Below are 19,465 nucleotides of genomic sequence, written 5' to 3' on the forward strand. Positions count from 1 at the left end.
CATTAAAAACAAAAATGAAGAATTCCACGACTGCAAGTTGCAAATGAAAACATTATGTCTTACTCAAAATACAATAAAAAAATTAATTTATCAAAGAAGGAAATACTCGACGCAAATGAATGAGAAACATCCGCGTACAAAACAAGGTCAGAGACCACATTATGCTGTGTGTGTTCAAAACTGGATGTGTAAAGAAAGTAGTATCTATAAAGCTGCTTTCCCGCCAAGATGACAGTCCAACCTTGAACGTGAAAGCGCACGCCATTCCGCGCGGGATTTAAAAAAGAAAAAAAAAACGAGCGGCAATTTTGACGTTTGACATTTGACATGGCGCACGAAAAAGTTTTTATATTCCTTTTAATTTTCGGTACGGTGCACAGTGGTATTATAGATACGTCGTATGAATATGTTATGAATTTAGGTAAAAATTTAGCGCCTAGTTTTATGTCGATTTTGGACTGTTTTGGTGAAAAAGATGCGTGGGTGTGTGCGAAAGAAAAAGCGGGAATTATTTTCGACGGCTGGGACAAGGAAGTTGATAAACAGAGGAGAATGTGGCGAGGTATTTTTATTTATCCTTTTTTTCTAAAGACTAAAAAGTATTGCTATTTAAATAGGTTGCCAATCAAATGTAATAAAAATACAATTAGTAATACGTGATAAGGAAAGCTTAGACCTACATAAATTAATTACAATAATTTTTTATTTCAAGAAAATTTATTTTATTTATTATTTAAGTACTTAATATAGATACACATTACACATACAGCGTAACAAATTGTTTGCTTAATTATTTTAAATAAAGTGCTTAGAGAACGGTTTTACGTTAAATTCATTTAAATAAAAAAATACTACTTAACTATATTTGTCTCAGATATCTATAAATCCAAGAAAACTCGTGGCATTCATTAATTATTGTATTACTCATATCTACTGCAAAGATTTAATTATATCCATCACTAGTGGTCCGCCCCGGCTTCGCCCGTGGTACATATTTACGTTTTCTCTACATAAAAACCATCCTCGTACTTCAAGGAATATAATAAAAAAGGAATTATCGAAATCGATTCAGCCGTTCTCGAGTTATGCGCTTACCAACACATTTTGCGATTCATTTTTATATATAAAACTAGCTTTCCGCCTGCGGCTTCGCCCGCGTTTTCAAAAAAAAACCCGCATAGTTCCCGTTCCCGTGGGATTTCCGGGATAAAACCTAGCCTATGTCACTCAGAAATGATGTAGCTTTCCAACAGTGAAAGAATTTTTCAAATCTGCCAAGTAGTTTCGGAGCCTATTCAATTCATACAAACAAACAAACAAACAAAAAATCAAACCTTTCCTCTTTATAATATTTGTATAGATAAAATTAAAACAACGTTTAATACAATAGCAGACGTGTTTTTACCGCATCTAGAACGCTAGTTTTTCAGCATAAAACGGTACATTCAATCTAGTAGTACCAACTTCATTGCATCTATCTGCACAAAAACTTACATCGAATTTGATTCAGTTATTACGTGTTCGTAATAAATATGCAAGATTTCCGTCCGCGTATTCATCCGCGTTGTCTAAATCTAATTAATTATACTTACGCTAAATGCATCGAAAATTTCTCAATCTATTAAAAAATCACATCACAATCCGTTGCATAGGTAAAGATGTAATCATACATTGGGACAGACAAACAGCGACAGCAACTTTGTTTTTATACTATGTAGTGATTTACCGAGGTTATAACTTACTAGCTGTGCCCTGCGGTTCTACGAGCAGTGCTCCGCTCCTGTTGGTCTTAGCGTGATGATATAATAATATAGCCACAGACATGTATATAATATAGCCTATAGTCTTCCTCGATGAATGGGTTATCTAACACCGAAATAATTTTTCTAATCGGACTAGTAATTCCTGAGATTAGCTCGTTCAAACAAATATATACGTTATACTTATCACACGAAAAAACTAAACAATTTTCTACTCTAAATATCAAAACAATAGCGATAATTGTCCGTGACGACAGTTTTTAGGCTTCAACCATGCAAACATACTTACACACCTATTACCTAAATATATCACTATTCGTTTTATATTATTTTTAACACAATATTTTTCAATTTGTATTATTTTATTTTCAACGTAATCCTGCAACGCTGTGCTATAAAAATATGTTAGTTTTACCATGGACTAATAAATATATTTATTAGTCCATGGTTTTACCAATTAGCAATTTTTCATGCAAAAATTATGTACCTCATAGTTTAAATCACATAGATATAATGTATTTTAATTACATAGGTATATAAATAAATTGAGAATTAGGTATATAATGTAATGCAGACTATCATATATATGTATCTGTTCAATTTTTTGGAATAAACAACAACAACATAACAAATTCTCATTTATTTTGACAAACCCTATCGTTGATTTTGTTTTCTGGAAAGTAGAATTTTAGGATTACTTTATTGAAATTTTGTTAACGAAAACTAAATCCACAGAAAAAAATATCAATTATTTATAAATTAATTGTACCTCAACAATAAAACTCTTAGCCACTTAAACACGGAAGAATCTCAGTAACACGGTCACTGACACCGTAGTTAATATTATATTAGCTGTGGCCATACAAATAGCGATTACTAATATATAAAATAAATAAATATTTCAGGACAATTTTCACACACGGCATGATCTGACCCCATACTAAGCTTTCACTTGTGTTATGGAAACCAGATGATAAACATACATATAATTACATTTTAAATAATTACTTATATAGATAACTAGCTGTGCCGCGCAGTTTTACCCGCGTTGCTCCTGTTGGTCTTAGCGTGATGATATTATGTAACCTATAGCCTTCCTCGATAAATAGACTAACACCGAAATAATTTTTCAAATCGGACCAGTAGTTCCTGAGATTAGCGCGTTCAAACAAACATACTCTTCATCTTTATATTTTAAACATTCATGAGCTTTGTGTTAAAAGCGTACTTTTAAACTAAATTAATTATTAACTTAATATAAAATAGCTTATTTAATGGCCTCTGTGTTCAGTCACTATGCAGTGCTGTTATAAGTATTATATTTACCACCTACAGTTATTATACTTAAGATAATACAGAGAAAACCTATTAAAATAAGCAGGCATAATAAATTATTATAATTAAATATTTCTTATCTATTTTCTATTCATTTTCTTATACATGAAAGCGAAAGTGGAGGAAATATGGAAAACGGATAGACTTATAAAAATGTAACATTGATACCATGATAGCTTATAAGGATATCTTGATAATCACTACATAGTATAAAACAAAGTCGCTTTCTCTGTCCTTCTGTCCCTATGTATGCTTAAATCTTTAAAACTGCGCAGCGGATTTAGATGCAGTTTTTTTATAGATAGAGTGATTCAAAAAGAATGTTTAAGTATATAATTTACTAATAAAATAAAATTAAATTAAATTTATTAGCAACTTCAAATATAACATTACAATATTGCTCTGCCTTCTGAACTAGGTAAATACCTGTATCTCAGAAGGCAGTGCCTTCCCTTACAAATTCCATATATTACATTATATTTGGCAAGTTAACAAAATAAATTTTAGTGACTAATGATGAAAGAATACAAATTAAAAGATTAAAAAATCTTCTTATATATAAAAATGAATCGCAAAATGTGTTGGTAAGCTCATAACTCGAGAACGGCTCAACCGATTTCGATAATTCTTTTTTTATTATATTCCTTGAAGTACGAGGATGGTTCTTATGTAGAGAAAACGTAAACATGTACCACGGGCGAAGCCGGGGCGGACCGCTAGTAAAAGTATAATTATAGCTAGCTAATAGCTAACTAGCTGTGCTCCGCGGTGTCACCCGCAATGCTCCGCTCCTGTTGGTCTTAGCGTGATGATATATAGCCTATTATAGCCTGCCTACCTCGATAAATGGGCTATCTATTTTCCAAACGGAGCATTAGTTCCTGAAGTTAGCGCGTTCAAACAAACAAACTCTTCAGCTTTATAATATTAAATTATAGATTGGATTTTAAATAAAGCGGGCGAAGCCGTGTACGGAAAGATAGTTAATCATAATTTAATTCACTTTTCATTATATTTCGTCACTTACAACCTTAGATCATTAAGTTTGTACGTTTGCATGCCCGCACCATCAAAACCGCTGCTCCGTCACGAATACAGAATTAACAGCCGATTCATTCACAACATAATTATTCGTATGAAATCTACACTTTCTCTCACTTTCGTTTGTTGAATTTTAAACACTGACATACTTTTTAAATTATCCTACAGCGTATGAATTACCTTATACAACGTATGTATTAAATATTAATATTTAATATAAAAAATTGGTCAAGTGCGAGTTGGCATCGCGACTGAAAGATTCCGTACAAATAACTTCAAATAAATAACAAAATCCTGTTCCTGAGATTAGCCGGAGCCCGGAAGAAACAGACACACAGATAAAAATTGTAAAAATTACTACATATTTTGTACACAATCGAATTAATAATATATAAATATATTTAAAACTCTTCAGTAAAAGTTAACAGAAATAAAACAGTTTTGAGATTACGTTGTAGAAGCAATATTTAAATTAATTAATACAATATATCCAGCCATTTAAATATGCACAAACAATAACATTAATCACTAAGTACATTGTATAAAACAAAGTCGCTTTCTCTGTTCCTATGTCCCTATGTATGCTTAAATCTTTAAAACTACGCAACGGATTTTGATGCGGTTTTTTTTAATAGATAGAGTCATTCAAGAGGAAGGTTATAGTATTTAATTTATTGGGTTTTAGACAAAGCGGGCGAAGCCGCGGTAAGCTAATTATATATAAATGCGAAAGTTTGTGAGGATGTGTGTTTGTGTATGTTTGTTACTCCTTCACGCAAATACTACTGAACCGATTACAATGAAATTTAACACACATACAGAGGGTAACTTGGATTAACACATGGGATAGTTTTATCCCGGAAATCCCAGGATTTTCTTTGAAAACGCGGGCGAAGCTGCGGGCGGAGAGCTAGTTATTTTATATTTTAGTGCATAATTGCATTAACAATAAATATTCTACAGCCAAATTAACTTATAGAAGATACTTTCTTCATTCACAACTATTATTAAGTACTTTTCAAACAGCAATGATATAATTACATATTCTCAAGCTATAAACAAGTGAATTACATACTTAAGATGTTTTCTCTCGATAATAATTGAATAGATAGTGAAAACGTGTGAATTATTTGATCACATCAGATAATGAACGATTTAAGAATATTTTTTGTTATAATGTCTTTGAGAGATGGTGTGATAACACGAAAATTATTGATTTAAGACTCATTTTTAAGGTTCCGTAGATACGGTTAAGGTCTGTCTGTCAGTCTGTTCGTCCGTCTGTCACCAGACCTCATGAATCGCGATAGCATTTGAAATTTTCAGTGATGATATATGTATTTCTATTGCGGCTATACCAACCAATTATAAAAAAGAATGTTAGTAAGTGTGGTCATAAATTGGATGGGTGAATTTTTTGGCAGAACGTACGAATGTACAGAACTCGAGTCTGAGTGAAGCGAGTCTGTCTCGCATTTGCCTTATTTTTTAATTTTAACTCATGCATCATAATCACGTAGTATTCTCTTGACCTTTATTTGCTTTCAGAAGAATAGTTACTACGATTAATTGGTCGTAGCTTTAATCCCTACTAGGTACCTATATCATCACTATCACTACATAGTATAAAACAAAGTCGCTTTCCCTGTCCCTATGTCCCTTTGTACGCTTAAATCTTTAAAACTACGCAACGGATTTTGATGCGGTTTTTTTTAATAGATAGAGTGATTCAAGAGGAAGGTTTATATGTATAATAACATCCATCAAATAGTGGAGAAGTACTGTTATTTTTGAGGTTTCTAATGTGATGTCGTAAAAAATTACATTTTTTCCGCTTACATTACAAACGCAGGCTGAACCCTACGAGTTTTATCAAAATAATGTACTAAGTATTATACACATTGAAAAGGTCTACAGAAAAGTCCGCGATGGTATATGTCTATCTCTTATGGATAACCCACAATAACTTTTTTTTGTCATTTACTTTTTACGACAAATAATGACTAATTTTCGATGCGATTTTAACCAATACAGCATTAATCCTTAACCAATTAAATACCTTGAATACATTGTTCATTTAATATAGATCTATATGGCCCTTTACACCGTATGATTTAAGTGAATATTTTCGAAGATATTACAGATTTAAAAATTACGGGACGTAGCGTTTGCGGCGGTACCGGCCGGCCGCCCGGCTATCGCTGCGGGCCGCTATGTTTTTATAGGTATACAACGTTCACAGTTTTTCTGTAGTGTATTTAGTATCAGCAATGCACCCGTGCGAAGCCGGGGCGGGTCGCTAGTAATATTATAAATGCGAAAGTAACTCTGTCTGTCTGTCTGTTACGCTTTCACGCTTAAACCTCTCAACTGATTTTGATGAAATTTGGCACAGACAATCTTTAGACCCGGAGAAAGAACATAGGCTACCTTTTATCAAAACACCACGCGGGCGAAGCCGCGGGCGGAAGATAGTATTCATAATATTATATTAAATTCTATTAATATTATATTTAATACTTGACATTATTAAATTATTTTTTAGGTTTTTCTATGAATGTATTACTTTTATGTTTAGGAAAACATCATATTTTTTGCCCCACCTTCTCTCCTTTGCTTTGTTTGGAAGAGATCACTTTCAACCTATAAGACCTGTCCTTACCATTTCATACTGCATGTTTTTATGTATTTTTCTTTCATTTTATACAATAAATATTTTTTACAGAGGAAGCAGACGCCGAAATAACATCGTCTGGTCGTTCATTGGAAGAAATGCCGTCGGTTCTTGGGAAAGAGATAGAAGAGTCTCTTGCGTCTCTATCTCACTTGGTAGAGAGTGGTGTTGCTAGGTGAGTGTAGATATATTTAGCTTTCCGCCCGCTGCTTCGCCCGCTTTGTCTAAAACAATAAACTATTTACTAAAACATTCCTTTTGATTCACTCTTACCATTAAAAAAACCGCATCAAAATCCGTTGCGTAGTTTTAAAGATTTAAGCATACAAAGGGACATAGGAATTAGGGACAGAGAAAGCGACTTTGTTTTATACTATGTAGTAATGAGATAGTACATAGTTAAGTTTTTAATGAAATAATTAATTGATAAAAAATTAACGCACAAAATTAAGACACTAAAACAGATATGACAAAAAACATCGAAGTATAATAGTTAAATATTATTATAAAAATAATTATGATATCATACTATGATTATGTTTGTGAGTCAATTTACTGTAGGGCATACAGATTTCCTTCTATCTGTTACTCCCTGTGGCCAAAACATTACACCGTTTTTGATGAAATTTTTATTTCTTGAGTAAATCCGCGGGGCTTATCTAGTTTCTAATAAAACTAGCTGTGCTCCGCGGTTTAACCCGCAGTGCTCGGCTCCTATTAGTCTTTGCGAGATGATATATAGCCTATAGCCTTCCTCGATAAATGGGCTATCTAACACTGAAAGAATTATTCAAATCGGACCAGTAGTTTCCGAGATTAGCGCGTTCAAACAAACAAACTCTTCAGCTTTATATTATTAGTATCTATAGATATTATTCAATTATAAAGCATACTTCACACTGATAAATTACAATATTTAACACGATACATGTATAATGTATAATAACCTTTACCACGTTTCGGCGAAAGTCGGTGAAATTTAAGAATGATGCGAGTCTCCTTTTTAAGATTATGTATTTTCACTTTTTATTACATAAGCTGAAGCGGTTTTACGTGTTATATTTTCTTTGAAGTGAAACACAATGTTAAAAATATAAAAAAAAATTGAGTATGTTTCTTATTAAAATTATCATTTATCATGTAGGCTATAAAAAATTTGCTCAGCTACTTCAGAGGTTAGCCTACCAATTAAGAAAAAAATATAATTCTTAATTATTGTAAATCGCTAATGTCATAAGAACTGACCGAAATTGATGCATTTTTTCAAAGAGATAGATAGCGTTGACGAAATTTACTTTTTAGTTACATAAAATATATCTTCAATAATGAAAAAAGCATAGAAAACGATTTTAAGATCATAAAATATTATAAACACGTATTACACGTGAGTGAAAGTAATGTGACGGATTTTAAACCGGTTTTAAATTGTGTGATTATAATATTAATTAGAGTTGATGTTTCGAAAATTTCCCATTGCATAAGATACTAAATTATGCCCGCGGCATTGCATGCTTTTACTATTAGAAATAAAAAAAAAAACCAAGAACCTACAGACAAAATTGCGGATAAATCACGGGCAAAAACTAGTATTACTGTTCGTTTTTTTTTTTAATTTAGTTACACTGCCATACATATACAAATATACTTTCTTTCTCATTAATAAACTCAAACTCAAATATTTATTTATTCAATTAGACTTCTTTTAGAAGCACTTTCGCATCGTCATTACATATTTTTAACATTTACCACCGATTCGGAAAGCAGTATCTATCTAATAAAAAAAATGTGTGCGTGTACTAGTGTACACACGTAAGAAGTGAAACTTCTTTATGACCTTATTTTTCAAAAAATAATTTACTATAAGCAACTTTACAGAAATACGTCGAATCACGCGTGGTAGGGATAAGAAAAAGATGGCGCGTTACGGAAAAATGTCACGCGTAACGAAAAAATGTTACACTAAATTTTTTCCAACCCCGATAAAGAAGTTTCACTTTAAAATATTATCCAAATAGGTCCACCCAAGACGTACACACAAACAAACAATGAAAAACAAATACATCTAAAATCGTTTAAAAACAAACAAAACAAATTAGGGCTGTAGGTCACTATGGAAACGGACTTTTACTAAAATAAATATGTAACTAACACCTAATAATATATTTGTTATGGTGAAAGTTTAAACCTTTTTCGGACTAGCTTTTACATATGGTTTTGAATGTCATTCCATTTTAAATAAAAAAAGGGCCGAGCACACGTCTCAGAAGTGAAACTTCTTTGGCAAGATTCAAAGATAACAAAAGCGTCACCTTTCTCGTCATGACGTGACGGTATTACCATGACGCGACCTTGAGATTTTACTCTCAACACGCCAGAAGTTTCACTTCAATAAATAAATGAATCGTCAAAATGTTGACGCATAGCTTTCGAACGACTGCACCAATTTTGACAAATTTTTTGTGTTTGTTATCAGGACCTTTCCACGAATAATTGTTATGTATTAAAATAATTTAATAATTATAATTCACATATTATTATCCCGTTTTTTAAGATGAATATTCGTCATTTAATCTATTTATTACCTACTAGCGACCCGCCCCGGCTTCGCACGGGTGCAATGCTGATACTAAATACACTACAGAAAAATTGTGAACGTTGTATAGGTATAAAAATATAGCGGCCCGCTCCGGCCTCCGGCATCGCACGGGTATAAAATACATAGCCGGGCGGCCGCAAACGCTACGTCCTGCAATTTTTAAATCTGTAATATCTTCGAAAATATTCACTTAAATCATACGGTGTAAAGGGCCATATAGATCTATATTAAATGAACAATGTATCCATGGTATTTAATTGGTTAAGGATTAATGCTGTATTGGTTAAAATCGCTTCGAAAATTAGCCATTATTTGTCGTAAAAAGTAAATGACAAAAAAAAGTTATTGTGGGTTATCCATAAGAGTTAGACATATACCATCGCGGACTTTTCTGTAGACCTTTTCAATGTGTATAATACTTAGTACATTATTTTGATAAAACTCGTAGGGTTCAGCCTGCGTTTGCAATGTAAGCGGAATAAATGTAATTTTTTACGACATCACATTAGAAACCTCAAAAATAACAGTACTTCTCCACTACTTGATGGATCTTATTATACATATAAACCTTCCTCTTGAATCACTCTATCTATTAAAAAAAACCGCATCAAAATCCGTTGCGTAGTTTCAAAGATTTAAGCGTACAAAGGGACATAGGGACATAGGGACATAGGGACAGGGAAAGCGACTTTGTTTTATACTATGTAGTGATAAAGAGGAAAGGTTTGTATGTATGGTTTTCACGCATAAACTACTGCACCGATTTTGATGAAATTTGGCACAGATAATCTTTAGACCCTGAGAAAGAACATAGGCTACCTTTTATTGCGAAATATATACCACGGGCGAAGCCGGGGCGGACCGCTAGTATGTTATATTCAAAAATATATTTTTAGATATTCCAACCACTTTTCCGACAAATTCAAGCCATTATATTTATTTTTAGTACATAATGTGTTTCGATAGATTGGCAAATTAACTAGTACATATTTTATTACCAAACTACTCAAATAAATACCTATAACTTATATAAATAAATACCTATAAGATTTCTCCTTGACGTCGATCATTAAACCAAAACCGATGAAACTTTGATAATGTTACACCTGTTAACAATAAATAAAACGCAAGTAACGCCGCGGGCTAGAATTAGTTTCACCATGAATCCTATCGAAGGTATAATCAAACCCTTAGGGATAGTTTTCTCTTGACCCAATTTGTACTAGAATTTCTTATAGGAATTGAGTTGAAAACTATAAAATTTGATTTATATAAGTAAAGGTTTTGTACATAAAATATTACCTACATTAATATTAGCAGGCCTAATTTTTAATTAAGGCTCTATAAATAATATACCTAAATAAGGCCACAGACAAACTGCATGTGCAGTTTTGTGGGACTTAGAATTAAGTTATCGTTAAGATAAATTTGTTATACTTAATAATTTCAATAAATAAATAAATAATAATATTATATTTGGCATGCTTTACATTTGTTCTGTACTTAATTAAACTGAAACTCAAACATTTATTTATTCAATTAGACTTCTTCTAGAAAAACTTTTCAATCGTTATAACATAATATTTTAACCATACCATCGATTCGGAAAGCAGCAATTAATAAAACGTGTTAAATGTACATAATACCATAGGCATTATAAAAGCACAGATAATATATAATATAATACTATTAATGTAATATTATTGGAACGAAGTTCCTTATCGCATGTTGTGAAAGGGCTAGACGGAAAAAATTCTTACGAAAAGTTGTCACGACACTTTTTGCGACGGCGCGCGTGCGCGTGGTTCTCTGACTGTCTCTCACTAACTTAACACTTCGTTCCATCCGGATGTCCACGTTCCATGTGATGTGTGATGTGACATCGCTCAAGTTTTTTAATTAATAACTAACCTTTGTTACAGAGCCCTTACTGCCCAAACCAATAGCGAAAAAACAGGAACTACAGAAAACGATCAAAATACAGAAAAAGGGGAAAACAAAGGAGTAACACAGGAAGCTAGAGGAGTTCTAGGGGATATGTGGAAGATGGGGGAATCAGCTATAGATGCTGTGGCTGATCATGTTTTGGAGAAGGAAAATGTAGAAAATGGCCTCGCTGATAAAAGTAGTATAGCAGGTAATTGGTACAGGTTTAGAAATGAAACTCTTTTTAACCGATTTTAAACGCTAAATCGCGTTATTAATACTAGTTTACTATTTTAATAAATTATATACCAAAACCTTCCTCTTGAATCACTCTATCTATTAAAAAAACTGCATCGAAATCCGTTGCGTAGTTTTAAAGATTTAAGCATAGATACATAGGGACATAGGGACAGAGAAAGCGACTTTGTTTTATACTATGTAGTGATAATATACCTTTCGAACAGTTTACAGAGAGCATGGACACGGGGAGTGTTTGAAATCCTATAAAAAGTCTATTTTTTTATATCAAAAACGACGGTTGGAATTTTCACTATAGTAGAGCCATTTTAATAGGCAACATTTGACAGTTCAACAAAATTCAACAACGTAACCTAGTAACGACGACATAGAATAACATGATATTTCGTTTTGTTAGAACTGCACATTTGCTTAACTTTTTTCAATTACGATTACATATTTATAATAATAATGACCGATGCAACTAATTTTAAAATTTGATTTTACTGATAAACCATTCTAAACATAATAAACATTTTCTTATTTAAAGAACTGACGACGCTACAATTTTGTGTCAATAAACCTTTTTTCTTTATAAATACCAGAGACGTTACTCTAAAAATCGAAATCTGACATCTAGAATCGAATGCATTGGTTACTTGGGAATAAAAATCATCATAAATTATTGACATGTGTTTCAAGTTCGATTGACAATTGTTTCAAGTCCGTATCGATTAATTCGCTTTAATCGATGTTTTTAAGCAGGTTACCACCCTATGAAGATAAAATTGATAGACGTCAAATGTTGCCTATTAAATTGGCTCAACTATAATGTCACAGAATAATAACTAGTAGCTAACTAATGCTTATTGTAATTAGTATGAAATAGAATTATTTAATTAACCCTTCCTATTAAATTATCACTATTAACATGACTTTATTTTGAACAAGTCAATAACTGCGTTAAAAACAACCGACTTCAAACTTGCACTTGCAACATTTACAAATACAGACAAAAATGCTCATAAAATAAAAACTACTGGGCCTATCCGAATAAAATTTTTATGGGACCAATTCGACACCATCCTGCATCGAACAAAAAAAGAATCACGTAAATCGGTCCAGAAACCACGGAGTAATCGGTGTACATACATAAAAAAAAAAAAAATAAAAAAACATACCGGCCGAATTGATAACCTCCTCCTTTTTTTTGAAGTCGGTTAAAAAACAAGCAAACTCATCTACTTTATATTATTACTAGCTTACCGCGGCTTCGCCCGCGTATTCAAAGAGAAACCCGCATAGTTCCCGTTCCCGTGGGACTTCCGGGATGAAACCTATCCTATGTGTTAATAGAAGTTACCCTCTATATGTGTGCTAAATTTCATTGTTATCGGCTCGGTAGTATTTGCGTGAAAGAGTAACAAACACACACACATCTTCACAAACTTTCGCATTTATAATATTAGTAGGATAGGATTGACCTCATTCATGTATTTCATTAGAAAAACATATAAGTATTTTCTTATTCCAATTCAATATTATTAACTATGTAGAGCGGGAAAGTAGAACTATGCATAATTTAATTTGAACATTCTCATGCAAATTATATGCAAGTATGATGCGTAGGGTTGTCAATATTCAGTAAAATTTTAATGTTTTTTTCCTCCTATAATGTCAGGATTAGGATTATTTATTTATTCTTTATTGCTCAAGATAAATAACAAATTGAGACTTAACCTAGGATACAATGTAACAAGCGGCCTTTTCGCTAAATAGCGATTTCTTCCAGACTATATACTATTATTGATTTAATTCGTGTTAATTTTTTTTTTCAATCACTGAGTATTTATTCTTTTTTTTTAATCACATGTAAAATACTAATTTAAATTCTATTATTGAAGTGAAACTTCTTTAGAAGCGTTGAGAATAAAATTTTAATGTCGCGTCATGGCAATACCGTCACGTCATGGAAAAAGGCGACGATTTTGGTATCTTTCAATCTTGCCAAAGAAGTTTCACTTCTGACACGTGTGCTCGGCACATACTCTTTTTTTGTAAGAAATGAGTTCCTTATGAATATTATATCGCTCATTTGCTTCTATAACGTGACAAAGTCAAAATCTCAATTGTTGGGAAAACGCATTTGAAAGTTTAAAATTCCTGTAACTTTTTAGTTATTATGCTTAGACTATTCAGCTCAATACAACATATTAAAACGTTCTCGTTTTTTTGAATCAAATTGTATTCAGAACAATAAGTCGGTTATTAAATTTATTATGATTATTTATTTCAGAAAGGGCCCTTCTTGTTGCGTTTTTCTTGTAAAAAGTGTGCAGTATTGCGTTACAAACAGATATGTACCATTTTTCTTGAAAAAAAAATTGAATAAAAATCTAAAATTTTGCAAGTTATGTCGTATTGTTACGTTTTATGGATAATCAGTAATCTAAATGTATTGGAAATTTTAATTAAAACGTGTTACGGTAGTAGAAATCTTTTTATTTTTGTATTTTGTTTTACAAAATGAAAGATATTTTTGCGAAATTATTGTGTAACTTTCTCTGAAATACAAGTAATATACATATTTAAAAAAAATACAATTATAACCAGACATTAATATTATTTTTTGTTTTACTTTTACTCACAATCGTTGGCAATTATAATATTACGACCCGCCCTGAATTCGCACGGGTGCAATCCTGATACCATCGATTTTTCTGAAGACTTTTTCATGTGTTAAATACTTAGTAGGAAAATTATTTTGATAAATCTCGTAGGGTTCATATGCGTTTGCAATGCAGGCGGAAAATAATGTACAAACACATTAGAAACGTCAAAAATAACAGTATTTATTCACCTATTTATGGATTCTAAACAATATACGTATATAAACCTTCCTCTTGAATCACTTTATCTGTTAACAAAAACTGCATCAAAATTGCAAAACGGCAAGCATTCGGCCGGGGAAAACGACTTTGTTTTATATTTTGCTTATATCTCAGTAATATTAGGAAACTAATCTTTATTGCGGGTCCCGGTCATACATAAATCAAATAAACATAATATTAGCAAAACAAATCACAGGTTCTTGTCTCGAGGCAGCTTCTTGATCTCTCCTAATTTCCAGTAATCTTTCAGTATTTCACGGTGTTGTTCTTCGGAAAAAAAAATTGACACTTGAAAATGCAGGTTTCCTTGCAGGATTCTCTTTTAGTTGATGGGGTGGCACAGTTTTTTTGTGATGCTTTCGATCTTGCATTTTTTAACTGATTTGTAATTTTTTTTTCATTTTTATTTATTCAGTGGTATTTTTTTACTCATTTATGCTATAAAATAAATTGATTGTTTAATTCATTTGTATTTCGAGAATCGGTATGATCTTTTCGTTTTTCTTACTTAAGTGAATGTAAAATAAAATAATGAATATTTTCTCGTACAAGTTTTACAAGCTTCCTAGACCGTGATTCCATCTGAAAAATAAATTAAGTTATCAGGCAACATTTTTATCATTTATAATGCAACATTGTAGCGTATTCGTTGTAAAAATGTATTAATTATTATCAAGAATGTGTTAACTTGAGATAACCAACATAAATATCAAACATTTTGTACTTTTATTATCAACTGTAACGGAACATCTTAAATTAACCAACAAAAAACATTGTTTATTTCAGCAACAACGGGACAATCCTATGTAAACCGTAGCATGCGAATACTATTTTTACTACAATAATGACCCACATACAAATGTCCCGTTATAGCTGCAAATATAAATCAGTAAAAAAACAAAAAGCTGTACTTACCTTTCAGCAAAACCGTGATACAATAAGATGTTACGTTTTTACCGCAATCGGGCAGCAGTTTCCTTCTCAAGGGAGCAGCGACATCTGACTTAAACCGTTCTTGCATTAAATTCAAGAGCGAAAAGAGATTTCGCTAAACCGATAGTCGCCGACCTTTTCCCTCATAACTCGGTCATTTTTGGAGCTAGAAATATCGCGTTTTAGCAGCAAGTAGAGCGCGATGCGACGGATTCTACTGTATCATTATTCCATAACGATACATATGCTCGTTAACACGTTCTTGTCGCAAATGAGCGATATGCGTATTGATATCAAAAATTAATTATTTATAGAGCAAAGAGGTAAGAAAAAGAAGAAGAAGAAGGCCATACTTAAGTTATTGCTTCTGGGAGCTGTACTTAAAGCAAAAATCGGCACTTTACTGCAAATCCTATCTTTTAAGTTACAAGTAAGTACTAACTTAACTTTGCAGAATTAGTAGCATATATTTGTTTGAAAACAGTAGATAATTATAATTAATTATTTTATATAAAAAATTTAACTGTATTAGTACTCCGGAGTGTTATAGTTAAATTTGAAATATTAAAAAATATCACTTCATTTTATAAATTTATAAAGAATAGAAAAAAATCGATCACGAGGCGGGACTCGAACCCGCATCCTTCGCGCCATTCCGGGGCGGATGCCTGACCAACTCAGCCACTCGTGACCCGCCAGAGCAATCGAATTTATTCTATTCTTTCAGTTTTATGTGTCTGAAGGGACACACCGCGCGCCATCTATTGGGATGATTAACAACCATTTCAACCAATATGAAGCACTTTTCAGTGAATACAATATTGTAACGATGGAACACGACCTTTGTTGTTGAAATTATATTTTTGGTTTTATGGCATTCAAATGCTTTTATAAATATAAATTTATAAAGAATAGAAAATTTCGCCTCGTGATCGAATTTTTTCTATTCTTTATAAATTTATATTTATAAAGCATTTGAATGCCATAAAACCAAAAATATAAATTCAATCACTTCATTTTGTTAAATAAAAAAAATCTATTTGCATTAATTTTCAAAATATACTAAGTTTTCAAAATATAAATACAAAAAAATGGTATTTTTTTTAATTTACTGTAAAATTCCCTTTTTTAAATATTTCTCGATATTTCAACTTAAAATCTATAATAAAAAAATACAATTTTTCATATAAATAATTTAATTTTCAGGTAAAATTCTTCATAATAGCGCTGATCGGTCTTGGTATCAACTTAGCCCGATTTTTGATTGAACTGAAACATAAACACCAACAACCACAAAAGGTATGTTATTATACAATACTAGCAATGCCCTGCGGTTTCACCCGCATAGATAGCGATATCTTGACAGTGAAAAGTCTACTATAGGTTGAAATGAAATGAAATGAAATGAAATGAAATGAAATGAAATGAAATGAAATGAAATGAAATGAAATGAAATGAAATGAAATGAAATGAATGAAATGAAATGAAATGAAATAACTTTATTATGGACATAATATTATGAAAAAAAAGATACAATATAGATGAAAAAAAAAGGAACTTAAAAAAAATACATATGCCATAATTAGGCCAACCACTCAGTGTGTCATCACTGATTTTCAGTGGCCGCCTTAGGATGTCTTATTGACAGTGGATGTATTTCCGTTCGGTATGCAAACTGTATTAAATATAATTTAATCGATATATATATATATACTTTATAAATATAATAAGTAAATGAATATGAATAATATACGTATATTGTGTATTAAATTAAATTTAAATTTGTGCACATAAAATTTAATATACTTACATTTAAATAATAGTCATTAATATAATATATTTAGATATTGATACATACATATATATATGAAATTTGTATAAGTGAGTGTATACATATTTTGAAACAAAAAACTAATCAATAAAAGGCAATTGAATGGGGTTAAAATTTCTGATTGCGCTTTTGAATGTCGAGAAGATAAGACTTCAGTTTGTTTTTAAAAGAGAATACGCTTTGTTGGGAACGAATAGGCGGCGGTAGGTCATTCCAGCATTTTGAAGCTTGAAATCTAAAACTCCCCCTAAATGCGGATGTTCTGTGAAGAGGTATTTCTAATAGAGAACCTGCGTGACGAGTCTGGTAGGCTGTATTATGATCAGCCAGCCATTTCAGTTTATCGTACAAATACACAGGCACTCTGTACTTTAAAACATTAAATAGGAGCGTAGCCAGGTGCACGTGGGTACGGTACTCCATTTTTAGTGAATTGTTATTTGACAAAAATGGTGTTACATGATCACGGTAGGGTATTTCGTAACAAAAACGGGCACAGGCGTTTTGCACCCGTTGCGCAATTTTTTTCGTGGATGTAAGCAATCTAGGCCCAACTACCGTATCAGCATAATTAAATTTGGATAAAATAAGTGATTCACATAGCAATTTTCTAACAGTAACACTTAATGAATGTCTAATACGATAGAGCAGTTTTAGCCGATAGAAACAATTTTTTGATATGTTTAAGATATGCTTGTTGAATCTCAGACCCTCATCGAATATAACACCGAGATTACGCGCTTCAGTTACTCTTTCGATAGGTTCTCCCTTAAGAAATATAGTAGGTTTTTGAGCTACAATTGAACCAATTTGATGAGGCGAACCTATGACCATATACTTGGTTTTACTGGAATTAAGAGCAAGGCAATTCGACTCTGACCATACTGATATGCGATGCAAGTCTTCGTGGAGCCTTTCTAGAGCAATATCCATCTCACTGACCTTGAACGAAAGGTATAATTGAATATCGTCCGCATAGAGATGGTATTTACAATATTTTATGCATTGTGTCACATCGGCCGTATACAGTATGAACAGAAGGGGGCCAAGAATGGAGCCTTGCGGAACTCCTCTAGTAACTTCCGCCCACGCAGATGAACAAGCCCTTTGTCCATTTTCCCCTTTTATTTCGACCATTTGTGAGCGACAAGAGAGATAGCTTTTAAACCACTGCAAGGTATTGTCATCAAAGCCGTAGTAAGACAGCTTGCTGAGAAGCAATTGTATATTAATACAATCAAAGGCTCTAGAGTAGTCCAAGAGAATCAGCAAAGTTCCTTCTCCTCGATCTTGAGCCTCAAGCATATTGTCTACCACATCCAACAGTGCTGTCGTAGTGCTTTTTTGCTTCCTAAAGCCTGATTGCCTCAATGGTAATATATCATTTTCGTCCAAGTACCGCCTAACCTGCGCACACACTACTTTCTCTAGAATCTTTGATAGACACGGTAAAATGCTTATTGGTCTGAGATCTTTAAAACAATTTGGGTTGTTAATTTTGGGTAACGGTTTGATGAGCGCTTTACGCCAAATAGAAGGAAAGGTGCAAGTTGATATAGATGTATTTATGATACTTGTAATTATTTCAGCAGTATAGGGTAACGTTAATTTAAGCATGTCTAGTGAAATTCCGTCGCACCCGATGGCATTAGAATGCAAAGACCGACAGTGCTTAAGTACCTCGTCTTTAGAGACAGTCGCAAACGAAAACTGTGAAATGTTTTTTTTGTTATTTACAAAGAAATCTAATTCCTCATTAGACACACCAGATTTACCTGGAATATCCAAAAAGTGACGATTTATATCATCTGGGTGTCTAAGATGATCTGGCAACGAAATTATATTTTTTACATTTATGTTAACATTTTTCTTTATATTATTCCACAACATACGAGGATTATTCATGTTTGAATTTACGAAAGTTTCAAAATAACACATTTTTTCACGTTCAATGGCTTCCGCAACTACCTTCTTTAACTCTAAGTAGTAAGATTTGTGACTGTCTTGTTTAGACAATTTAGCTCTAGTATAAGCACTATCCCTGCGTCTCATTAACAACTTGATATTATATGTAATCCAAGGGTAGTTGTGATTTTTTACATAAAAAGACTTTAAAGGAGCAAGCCAGTCAAAAATTGATAGAATAGTTGAATTAAATTTAAATACGAAGTTGTTAATATCTTGGCGATCAATTACAATATCCCAGTTTATGTTCGTCATAGCGGTATCAAATAAATCCAT

At 32.3% G+C, this 19,465-nt stretch overlaps 1 protein-coding gene across 2 annotated transcripts in view; it reads left to right on the forward strand.

Annotated features, from left to right (window-relative positions):
- Positions 1-228: 228 nt before the first annotated feature.
- LOC149476397 (uncharacterized) overlaps positions 229-19,465 on the forward strand; it is a 28,695-nt gene continuing 9,458 nt past the window's right edge. For both annotated transcript variants that reach the window (XM_089712319.1, XM_089712318.1), the window contains exons 1-5: positions 229-562; positions 6,862-6,985; positions 11,329-11,543; positions 15,708-15,823; positions 16,600-16,692. In XM_089712319.1, coding sequence (XP_089568445.1) covers positions 328-562; positions 6,862-6,985; positions 11,329-11,543; positions 15,708-15,823; positions 16,600-16,692 — 783 coding nt within the window. In that variant the 5' untranslated portion in view covers positions 229-327. The remainder of the gene's footprint in view (positions 563-6,861; positions 6,986-11,328; positions 11,544-15,707; positions 15,824-16,599; positions 16,693-19,465) is intronic.

This window comes from Colias philodice, chromosome 28 (genome assembly GCF_061535455.1).
Source record: "Colias philodice isolate Cphi_HAF_F1 chromosome 28, ilColPhil1 Martin Lab GWU primary, whole genome shotgun sequence".
Classification (NCBI taxonomy): domain Eukaryota; kingdom Metazoa; phylum Arthropoda; class Insecta; order Lepidoptera; family Pieridae; genus Colias; species Colias philodice.